This window comes from Cryptomeria japonica, chromosome 6 (genome assembly GCF_030272615.1).
Source record: "Cryptomeria japonica chromosome 6, Sugi_1.0, whole genome shotgun sequence".
Taxonomy (NCBI): Eukaryota; Viridiplantae; Streptophyta; class Pinopsida; order Cupressales; family Cupressaceae; genus Cryptomeria; species Cryptomeria japonica.
Window position 1 is genome coordinate 482,849,453 of NC_081410.1, and position 12,365 is coordinate 482,861,817.

Below are 12,365 nucleotides of genomic sequence, written 5' to 3' on the forward strand. Positions count from 1 at the left end.
AATATACAAATGCATGTATGCAATAAATGCAGTTGTCTGTCTGAGTACAAAATATTGGACATATAGAACTAGTAGACAAACATTGCACATCTTTGAACTCTCATATACAGAATACAAAATATTACAATATGTTTGAACCATTTCAAAATCAATAAGAATGTCTTCCTATATGACTTGCTTGTCCTAATAACAACAAGATTGACTAGTTAGATATTGTTTTCAGTACTATCAGTTTTGATGTTCCCTTGACCAAATTTCTCAACTATGTTATAGTTCGCCTGCTTTTTGAAATTTTACAGCTCATCTGTACAAAAAAGAACAAGGATGTTTTCCAAGTCATATAAGGTTTGCTTACTGACTTCTCAAGAGAAGTCACCATCTTTGTTGTTTCTTAGCACGTTGGTTCGAAGGTTCATAGATGGGAGGATGTTAAGAATTTTATAAAGAGATCCCTCCTTTTCCCAAGTCTCGGTCTAAAGGAAGGACCCAATCTTGGAATGATGCTAATAAGGAGTATAAATATGGAGAGAATGGTTGGCTAGAACATCTTGGTGACCCTAAGGAATCTAGCACCCCTACTAATGTTGTTAGAGGATCCAAATCTGCTAGAAAAGAGACTGCAATTGATCGGACTCTGCAATCAAATATATCAAAGATTCATTCAAGTAAATATTTATTTTTTTCCTAGAAGGCTGAGTACAAGATGTCAAGAATATACTATAAAAGAGCCAGTGGATTTTCCAAAAAAGGAAAGTGCAAGTAGATAAGAGGAGACTAAAGAACAAAATGCAACCCCATATACAAAATATTCAGGTGCAGAATGTGAAAGGTGAGAGCTCCGCAAAGGAAACTTGTCATATCTATATCGAAAGTACATTGATGCTAAGGCCCAAGTTACAATGAATATAAAGCACCTAACAATCCAATTCCTGGGTACACTAAAATTACTAAATAATAAGGCTACGGAATTTGCCACTGCAGTTAATGCTCCTCCTGTTAACCCTTCTATTGTGAAGGCCAAACTTCCTTCTTTCTACCCAAGATTTCCAGTGCCCAACCAATGCTCGTGCAAGGGCTTCTCTAGGTCCCATTCTTAATAGGATTGGCATACATCGAATCCCAAGTTCCCTCAGATATCAGGTGTAATACATTTCAATATATATCTTTTAGTAATCATCCTCCAAGTAAGTGCCACCCTCCAAAAGCTTAACAAAAACATTGAAGGAAAGGTGTTCATTAGCCCAGCTTGGAGAATAATAGGGCCAAACAATTTGTTGCATCGTGCCAGCATCAACAAACAAGGATTGAAGCTATTGAGTAATTGCATAGAACTCATGTATACTCTCATACTCCAGAATCGACAGAGGCTAGGAGCCATAGAAGGTGGTCTTCTATCTGAAAATGCCAAGAGATCATCTGAAATATTGCAAGAGTAAGCTGGAGCAGCTCCTAACCCAAGCGAAAAGAAGTGTAAATAGAGAATTCCACAGAAGCCACCAGGAGAGGCCCTGAATGGGATACTCCAGTTTATAGGCATCTTCCAACACCTGACACAACTTGAATCTCCTGGCCAGACATTGATGACATGATAACAGCATGCCTTCCAAATAAGCTCTCAATTAAGCAGATGAATGGAATATGGTATTTTATGGATAATTTTTAGCCTGAATTCTTGTAAAAACTAGGCATTTGCTTTTTACTAGTCAATGTGCATGATCACTCAAATGGCTATGATACTGTAAATAAATTAATATCTTTTTGTCAAACTTTTTTCAAGTTAGATTAGATTATATAGGGATCACAGGATTGTTAATATTAGTTGCTAAGGCGAGTATAATTTTGAGATTGGTGTTCAAGAATGTAATGTAAGTATAACAATGACTTGTTGAGATGTACACATATTTATCCATTTTTTGTAAAGAGACGTGTCCTTTCGGCACTTATTTTTTTCAGTTTGTGTAGTTTGACACTTTGTCAAACACTTGGCATGCATTCATCTTTTAAGACTGATTTCTGAGTTTGTTTTTTCTGTTTCAGAAGTTTATAGTATTGTGCAATGTTTTTTCCTTTGAAAGAAAGATAAATACAACAACAATAGATAACAAAGGCAATATAGGAACACAACTTATTCTTTTAAATTGATTCAGATTGGAATATAGAAATGTCTCTTCAAAACTGAATACATCAACAAGTTGGAATGACATACCCCAAAATATTCATCTGGAAATACATAAATCTGATTTTGAATTGAAATCTGCAAAATCACTGTAGCAAGATACTGTAGCAGTGTCACTGTACCGAAGTACTGTAGCACTGCACTATAGTGCGACACTATAGCAACTTCTTTTTCTTTTTCTTTTTCTTTTTGGCTGTGACAAATGCCCTTAAATCTGCTCTAACAATTTTCTCCAAATCTGCCCTTCTCTATTTGAAAAATCTAAGACTTTGTAAGCCCAATGTGTTTCCTGAATGAAAACACCATTAATCCTCTTGACTGTGTCTTGCAACAGCAAAAAGAATGTCATTCATGAGGAATATAAATTTTCCATTCAACCAAGCATGCTGGAAAAACCATACAAAATGCCCTTATATTCTTTCCTCAAGAGGTCAACTCATCTTGTGTGGCAATGTGGGATAAATGAAGTTCCCTTTTATGTAAATATTTTAATCTCCTCTTTATGGACACCCATGTACTTTTAAGTAAAAGGGAACATTTAATATTTAAAACACATAACTTTATGTGTCCCACTAAAGGTATTAAATAACAATAAAGTTAATAGCTTAATTTAACTTTATAATTCAACTTTATTGTTAAATACTAAATAATAAATAACACCAAATAACTATTAAATCTCTTGTCGGTATTTAACCATTACCACCAACATAAGTGCCATCCAAGAATTCATTGAAAATATTGAATCACTGACTTGGCCACTGACTTACAATAAATAGTATCTCAAAAACACATCAGAATCGCTCGTCAAGCTCCCTTGTCCTGGTTAGCCTACGGGATCATGGAGAAAATAGCCTAACGACAAATCATGAGTTAATTGGTTAGAAAGGGGGCATTACATTTTCCTTTCGTAGATAACTCCAATGCAACACAATTTCTTTTTCCTAAACACATATTCTAACTTTTATCCAAAAAAAAAAAAGTACATAAAACTGAATCTCTACATATGTATGTGCGTCCACCCTTTAAGAATTGTTGGGTTGTAAATCACCGTAAACTAATTTCTTTCGTTTTTTAGGGAAAGGAAAATTCCTCCACATTGTTTCCCATGGGAGTTAGAATTTAACAAACTCGAATTAGCTGAAGAAGGTATCAATTACAAGTGTTCAAGAATAAGGAATTGTTCTTCAACAGAAGGTATAGAAAGTGACTACCCCGAAATTCTCTTGTTAAGGTATCTAAATCTTGCTTGGAAGACTCATGAAGTCTAATCATTAAGATTTCTTACACAGAACTAATAAATGCATGTAAACATTCTATAGACTTAAACCAATTAATAAACAGAGATGCTACATCGCCACATGCCATCTTATGAGAAGAACTTATAATAGATGTAACATTATATGTCTCACTTAAAACAAAATGCCAGACTCTTATTTACAGCAATCAGGACATAAAGATGTATTAGTATAGAAGAAAAGAGGAAATGGGTAACATGATCGTCTACTCAACATCTTTTGTAAGAGAATCATAAAACACCATAAGAAATCAAGCACAGGGAAAATGAGAACCTACTCATATACAAGGACACTTTTTAAGAGACACCTAAAACATGACACCATATTTGCCTGTCAAATGGTAGGGAAAAAACCAGAACAAGGATAATCATGTAAGTCGACACTTTTCTGCTTAAATTTTCAAGCTATCTGAGAAAACAAAATTACAGAGGATGAGGACACAACAACTTTAGATTTTGGGTTCCATTCATGGAGATGTGTGGAAGGCAAGTCCATCACTACCAGAGAGTGATTGGATTTGAAAATAACTATTATTTATATCTCAGGACGTAAAACTTTTCTAACCTCAAAAAGAAAGATGAAAGTGAAAATTTACTCGGAAGTTCATATATGAAATTTTATAAACATAAAACTACAAAAAATCCATTACCATTAAAGAGAACAACAAAGCACTCCCTCTGGAATGTCATTTGGCAATGGAAGTTCTGCGACATTTCTACAAGGACATGTCATATGGATAGACAATGTCAAGTCAAATAAAGATTCTGTTCCATTTGCTATAGGTTTCTCAGAGGCAACAAGAAATTTTCTGCAACGGAGCTTGGCGAATCTATTTCTGACTGACAATCTCTCCAACTTTTGTATTTCATTTCTTTGTTCCGATATGCACATTGAAGTTTCCATCTACCTAAAACATGGCACCATCTTTGCCTGTCAAATGGTACGGAAAAAAAAACAGAACAAGGATAATCATGTAAGTTGACACTTCTCTGCTTCAATTTTCAAGCTATTTGAGAAAACAAAATTACAGAGGATGAGGACAAAACAACTTTAGCTTTTGGGTTTCATTCAAGGAGATGTATAGAAGGCAAGTTCTTTGCTACCAGAGAGTGATTGGATTTGAAAATAGCTATTATTTATATCTCGGAACGTAAAGCTTTTCAACTTTTCTAGCCTTAAAAAGAAAGATGAAAGTGAAAATTTACTCGGAAGTTCGTATATGAAATTTTGTAAACATAAAACTACAAAATTTCCATTAGCATTAAAGAGAACAACAAAGCACTCCCTCTGGAATGTCATTTGGCAATGGAAGTTCTGTGGCATGTCTACGAGGACATGTCATATGGATAGACAATGTCAAGCCAAATAGAGATTCTGTTCCATTTGCTATAGATTTCTCAGAGGCAACAGGAGATTTTCTTCGACGGAGCTTGGCGAATCTATTTCTGACTGACAATCTCTCCAACTTTTGTATTTCATTTCTTAGTTCCGATATGTACATTGAAGTTTCCAACCTAAACAACAGAGAGAAAATGCAAACAAATTAAAAAGAAAAGACTATTATATGTTACAACCTTCTAACAAAAAAAGACATTTACTAGGAACTGAAATCACTCAATCTCTGCTCAATACTGTATATGATATCAAATTAGATGATAAATATATTTAATATTATGACACAATGAAGTGAAAATAACATAAAAAATATGAATAAAACCTAAATTGGCTGACTTTTCTGATAAAAGTTCATCATTTTACTTCATTACTTCACAATTATTCCCTCCTACTTTTCTCTTATGTTTATCATCTTTTACACGATTTCTGAATACTTCTCCATTATAATAATTTGGAATTAAGCTTATAGAAAACTAAAAGATATCTCTTAGTGGATTGACTAGATATAACTGATTTGCTCAAATATCAGTAAAGTACAAAATAACAGTAATTAACTTTGCCAAAGTCAACAGAACTCCGTTCCCCTATTTTTGAAAAGAACATAAAAGAGTTTACTGCTTTGCTAAAATACTCATGACTTAAGCTAGTGTTTCTGCTTTTAAAATACACAAGTCACAATAATTGTCATAGGATCAGTTTTACGGTTTTACCACATTACAAGGAAAGGCATCCTCAAATTCACAAAGATGCAGCATGCATGTTGTTGGTTTACCAACTTGTATTCCAGCAACTCTTAAAGATTTACCTAATTCTTATGCTCAAAGCTGCTGGAAGTTAGGCCAATGAGCAGGAAACACTTTCAATTGTGTTTTGCTCTGCAGTTTATGCTCTGTGAAACCTAGGTGGGTTTCCCTTTATGACACTAAGTGTAAGTATACAACAGATCTATAACTCAATGTCTAGCAAATTGATTCTTGTATGCTTGTGACAAGGATTTGTGTAATAGATCTTAAAACATGCAAGCTCCTTGTGACAAATTTGTTTCAAATGTGAGGATTTTGAACTACATAAATATAAAATGGTTGATTTAAGATTTATCGTTTTATGATCAATTATGAAGCTATGGAAGAAACTGGATTTATTGATGCCTATTCAAGGTGACGGGGTCAATACAACACACATTCATACATAAAAATAAATATACTCCTATGGTCATGAAGAGCACACGATTATAATGAGAGGGAGGGAGGGTTAATCAGTACATTAACAATCTTTTACTTTTCAAAATTTGATTAGATGCAACAATAGCAATACTTCCAAAGGCTTAATCAACCACATATGCAAAATCTAGCAAGTAAGAACACACAATTTACGTGGAAACCCTTGCAGGAGAAAACCATGGCAAAATATTGCTTTTGTATTGAATTTTTTTAACAAATCTTGTACGCACCAACCCACAGGAGACACCAATCCCCTTAAGATGATTTCAAAGGCACCAGCCCACTAGAGACACCAATCCACACAACTGAGCATCAACTCAGAAAGAGATGCCAATCTCTTTCAAAATGAGGCACCAACCTCCAAAAATGAAATGATAAATGTTTGACCTTCTTCTTTAATCAAATCCGAAGCCCTTCACTATTCTGCTCAAGAAACTCTGCTCATGAATCTGAAAAATATCTGCTCATAAAGTCTGAACTTAACTGCTTCATGATGTCCCAACTTAAGAAGGGAAAGCAGGGCTATTAGGCTAATTGGTTTTAATTTTTAATAGGTATATTCCTTGGCTCTTTTAACAAAGTTATTATGGCTATAGGATCTCCCACTTGCATGCATCAACTCTCGTTGGTTCTCTTTTGCACCCCTATTTAGAAGATTGATGCTCAAACTTTAGTTTTTCAATTTTTAATTATAGGGCATGGTCCCTTAGATCACAATTCATCTAACCATAATAAAATTAAAGAATTCCAAATGCATTAATTTTTATTAGAACTCAAAATCATAAAAGGCTGAGAACTCTTGCTTTGGCCATGCTATCAGTCCCAACAAACCAACATTGCACCACATGGCACTATTGTCAAACCACATGGCACACCAAACCTCAATACCCACATTCTAGGCCATTCACACTTTTCAATGTGGCACGTCTGTCAATGCTGTTTGGTGCAAAAATTTACACCTGTTTTCAAAATCTGTTAGTCCATTCTATATATTTTGAATTTGTGATCACCTAGTAATTTACTTTTTGGATAGGAGTCCAGTCATTACTTCCTATGCTTTACCTTTTGTTTTGAGATGGTTAATTCCATGCAGTCTAAAGTTTTATTTACGAGCATTTACAAAGAATCTATTACTCATATTATGATAGCATTGGTTTACCATTCTCAGTGGTGCTTTTCACAAATTTAAGTCTTTAAATGCAGCACTTATTTGACAAAAATAAAGGGTTCAAATACGATTAGTGCAACACTGATGATTTTCATTGTGATGTCCCCTTACTAAAATCACCCTAAAACATAAATTAGCAATAATTTTAGGATCTAGGAATTGGAGCTCATCCTTTATACAAATTGATTTTTTCCCATATTATCCAACCATAGCTAATACTATGCATACCTATCAATCATTTACTTATGCCAATAATGAAATGTTAAAGTATTTCCAATAAGTTAAATAGATTGTTAATTCGTGTTGTATGATTTACACCCCATAGATTGGATGAGACTCTTCCTCCCTATTCTACTAATCCTTACAAGTTGGAAGATTTACTATGCCAAGGGCGCATGACACAGTCTACGGCTCCCTCAAGGTTTACTGCCCGTCTTGGGACATTTTCGCCATGTGATCGATTTACTCTGCCTTTCCCCCACACACTCCCTATCTTTGCAAGTATTAGAGAAAGACGAAGATAATCTTCCTCTTCTCTCGGGAGGAGGTTTTATTTTCACTCTCGATGTCCATCGCTCGATTGTACGCATCGGCATATGAGGACGAAGGCACTACTTTCATCTTCTTGCGCAGTGAGGGTATCAATCCTCCGTGAACCACCTCTTCTTCAACCCATAGGCTGGCTGGTTTTCCATCTTGTTCAACAGTTCTTTGAGCCTACGGTTGTAAGCGCGTACACTCTCATTTTTCCCTTGCTTAGTATTATAGATTTCGGCCACGGTCTCATTATCATCCCTCAAGAGTTTGAATTCCTTCTGGAACGCCCTCTTCAAATCACTCCATCTCGTCTTGTGCTGGGCGTCGAGGTCTGTGTACCAATCAATGGCGATCCACCGAAGGCTGGCAGGAAATGCCTTCAGCTAGTAGTCCCTATCATCTTGGCCATTTGCCTCCCAAATGGTTATGCATGTTTTGCAATGCCGTACGGGGTCCTCCGACCCGTTTCTCGTGAACTTCAGCAGTTTCTGCTTCTCTTGGGTGTTCAACATTGTTTTCACTCGGAAGGTATGTGTGTATTCGCCTTGTGTGCCGGACCTGGGTCGACTGTTTTGACCGCTACGTTCCGGTGCTTTCCTTGCACTCTCGGCCACGCAAGCGTCCTCTACACGTCCACCTTCAACATCCCCAACACTTCGAGTATTCCAAGTGTGTCGGACCTGAGTGAACTATCCCGACCGCTACATTTCGGTGCTTTCCTTGCACTCTCAAACACACGCACGTCCTCTACACGTCCACCTCCAGCATCCCAACACTTCGAGTACTTCCAGGCTTCGACTCGTCTCTGTGCTCCCTCCGGCCGAGGGTCGGCAGATCACCTAATTGCTTGGTCTTGACCACCCTGTGGCCTCTTCTCAACTTTGACGGGATCTACGGACATGAATCACTCAAGGCTGACCCGTTTTCCCCGGCAATGGCGCCAAAATGTTTACCGCTACAACTGGTAAATTAAATACAGGAAATAATAATGTACATAACAATGCATACCAAACACGGCAGTAAAATATATCTTTATTCGCACATTCAATTATTACAGAGAAGAGACCAAAGATGGTCGGCCAAGGATTACAATAGATCCGACAATACCATCCCCCTTCCTTGACAGTACACGACATATTTAAAGAACCCGACAGTTGCCGAGAGGTACACAACCATCAACCAACCGACACATAACTACCCGAGACTGACAACCCACTCAATACAATTAATTAATACCTCGTCGGATAACAAATATTATCAAACATAACAATAGGCAATTTATGCCGACAACACTAATGAGGCGTCTAACTTGTAATGCTTCCTTCCTTATTCCAATTCCGCAAATAACTAACACAAATAACCTCTGATGAAGTACATAAAGACTCCTGTGTGAAGCCCCTTCAGTTTGCAATAATTCAGCTGATCTTTAATAGCCTCATAATCACAAATCCATGAAGAATGAACGTTCTTCAATAGAAAACCCTCTGAAACCCTTCAATTCCCTTATAACCCCCAAATGGCACGATTTTCCACAAGTACGCCTAAATGCATTTAAATACATTTAAAGTGTATTTAATTACTTTTGCATAGTTTCAATAGTCACTTGGGTGCCATATTTCACTTTAAGTGATTTAATTAAAATCACTTTATAATATTAATTTGCCTTTTAATATAATAAAGTCACTTTATGATTTTATAATAATCATGTGGGTTAATTAAATAACTTAACCACTAGAATATTAATATCTTCTTCATTATTCAGTCTTTTGACGTGCCATCAGAAGCTAGAGTCAACGCTAAATAACCCCCATGTGTCCAAGTGCCCTGACTAAACATAGCACAACTGCCAGATTGACTTACTAAAAATAGTAGGTCCCGCAACTAAGCCCACACACCAACTACTAAGGCCCTGGAACTGAACCCAAGACTGGACTGAAGAAGTGGAATTGCCACTGAGACTCTCTATCCAGAATTTTAGCCTACTAGAGTCCAAAAATAATAAGCTAACCCATCAGGGTGGGGACATCACACCTCTCAATTCGCTTGAACTGATATCTTCACAAGTATCTCTCTCCAAAAGCTTAGTTTGATAATCAAACCCAAGACCACCCGTTTCACCAACACTATAAAGAAGCAAAGAGTCATCAATGCTAGCTATTTTGAATATTTTATCCCTTTTGCTTTCAATGAGCCCACCGTTTATAGGTGTATTTTTTATCTCATATTTAGTAGTCACATGCATACCAAAGAGGTTTTCTTGTGAAAACTCTTGGGAAGTTGGGGCAGCAACGAGAGGAGATCCATTTATCACCAAATCTTCAACATGTTTATGTACAAGCATATTGGAATCATCACCAACATCATCACTTTGGTACTGGTCATAAGCTGGTTCAATGACGCCACCCAAATCATCCTTAACATGCTCTTCTTTAGCAAACTCAACCCACACAATAGTTCTACTTACATCTTCTTTGAAGTCATTAGTCTCAAGACCTTCATTGGATAATTCCAAATGAGGTTTCCAAACTGTTGTTTTGTGGTTATTGCCAAACTGATCTTTATCACTACCAACCACATGCAAGTTTAGAGGAGTATTTTGGGGCTCTAACACACACTCTTCATGTGTCAAGGTTTCTCCTTCAAACTCATGGTCATCTTTATGTGTCATGTGCACTTCTCCATCACTTGTCTTTGTGTTAAAGATATTATTTTCAGACTCTTCCTTATGTTTGGATTTTGCAAGAACCTTTACCAACCTCCTAATATCTGGATCCTTCATCACATTAATCAATCCTTGCATTAAATCACACATAGACTTATCTGCTTCTATAAGTGGCAGTGCCACCGCCACTTCTCATGCTTCTAGCACTAGTAGTTGTAGTGGGAGTGCTACCATTGGACCTAGGATTCGTAAATCTAGGTTGGATTCCTTCTTTGTGCCTCGCACTACTCCTGGGTCCCAACCGTCGCTTGAGGGCATGGGTTGGAACAAGGAGGTCCATGATGCTGCTAAAATGGCAATTGGTAGGTTTTGGAGCTACAACTGTATTCCATTCTTTGTAGCCAGGTGAATGTTTTACTAACTTTTATGTTTGATAACTTTGATTGTTTTAATTTTTATACTTAACTTATCTCATTGAATTTTTATACTTAACTTATCTCATTGAATTTTTACACTTAACTTATCTCATTGAGTTTCTTTGCGACAGGTCTCCTTATTGGCAACAAATGGTTGATGCCATTACCATATGCAGGGCCGCGTTCAAAGCCCCTAGTGAGAGTGATTTGAGGGGACCCATTTTGTCTCAAATGGTGGATGATGTGAAGAAGGATTTAGATGAACAATGCCAGATATGGAGCACTAAAGGTTGCACCATCATGACTGATGGTTGGACAGATAGGAGAAATAGAACTCTCCTTAATTTTCTTGTTTCTTCCGCAGGTGATTGATTAATTTTAGTTTCATATAGTCTTTAATTTTTTATTTTTTATCTAATGGTTTATTGAATGATCATTGACCTAGCTTTATTTTTTTATTTCAGGGGGCACTGTTTTCATCAAGTCCATTAATGCCTCCGCCCATTGCAAGAATGCCACCTACCTATGTGAGCAGATAGAGGAGGTGATTGAAGATGTGGGTGAGGAGAACGTGGTACAAGTGGTGACCGACAATGCAGCAAATTATGTTGCTGCGGGTAAACTTAATTTTGTTTGCAAATTAATTACTATCTTGTAGTTTGTACCTCCATTAATTACAATTTACAATGCAACAAATTATGTTGCTGCAAGTAGACTATTGATGGAGAGGCACCCATCTATAGTTTGGACTCCATGTGCTGCTCATTGCATTGAGCTCATGTTGGAGGATATTGGAAAAATCCCATGGGTCAAGAGATGTGTAGAAAGGGCAAGAAATGTTTGCAAATTTGTATATAATCATTCATGGGTGTTGGCTCTTATGAGACAATACACAGAGCAGAAGGAGTTAGCTCATCCAAGAATCACAAGATTTGCCACAAACTTCCTCACATTGCAGTCCATGCTTAGGTCTAAATCTGCCTTGAGACGTATGATTGTTGGTGAGGAGTGGTCTTCCTCATCCTATGCTACCACCCCTGCAGGGAAAGATATGGCAGACTGCATTTTGGATGAGCAAGGATTTTGGGTCCCTTGTGATGAGATAGTGAAGGTAATTTTTTTATAAATTCTACAATTTAAATTTTAACTTCATGTTTTATAACTTATTATATGTATTTTCTTATTTGCTCATTTTTCTAAATTACACAATATTTTCAATTTTGCAGTTTGTTAAGCCCTTGGTGGTTTTGTTGCGAGCTGCGGATGGAGATAAGCCCACAATGGGCTATATATATGAGGGCATGGATAGGACGAAGGAGGCGATCAGATTCGTCTATGGAGGAGATGAGAGCAAGTATGGTCCCATTTGGGAGATCATTGATAGGAGATGGCATCATTAGCTTCATAGGCCCATCCATGCGGCAGCCTATTATCTGAATCCGGCATTCTGTTTTATCCCTTCTTTCAAGGCTGATGTGGAGGTCCTTAATGGGCTA

General features: G+C 36.9%; 1 protein-coding gene across 5 annotated transcripts in view; it reads right to left on the reverse strand.

Annotated features, from left to right (window-relative positions):
* Window positions 1–4,061: 4,061 nt before the first annotated feature.
* Window positions 4,062–12,365, reverse strand: part of LOC131052862 (uncharacterized) — a 108,499-nt gene continuing 100,195 nt past the window's right edge. For all 5 annotated transcript variants that reach the window (XM_059207442.1, XM_059207443.1, XM_059207441.1 and 2 more), the window contains one exon: window positions 4,062–4,985. In XM_059207442.1, the coding sequence (XP_059063425.1) occupies window positions 4,733–4,985 (253 nt within the window). In that variant the 3' untranslated portion in view covers window positions 4,062–4,732. The remainder of the gene's footprint in view (window positions 4,986–12,365) is intronic.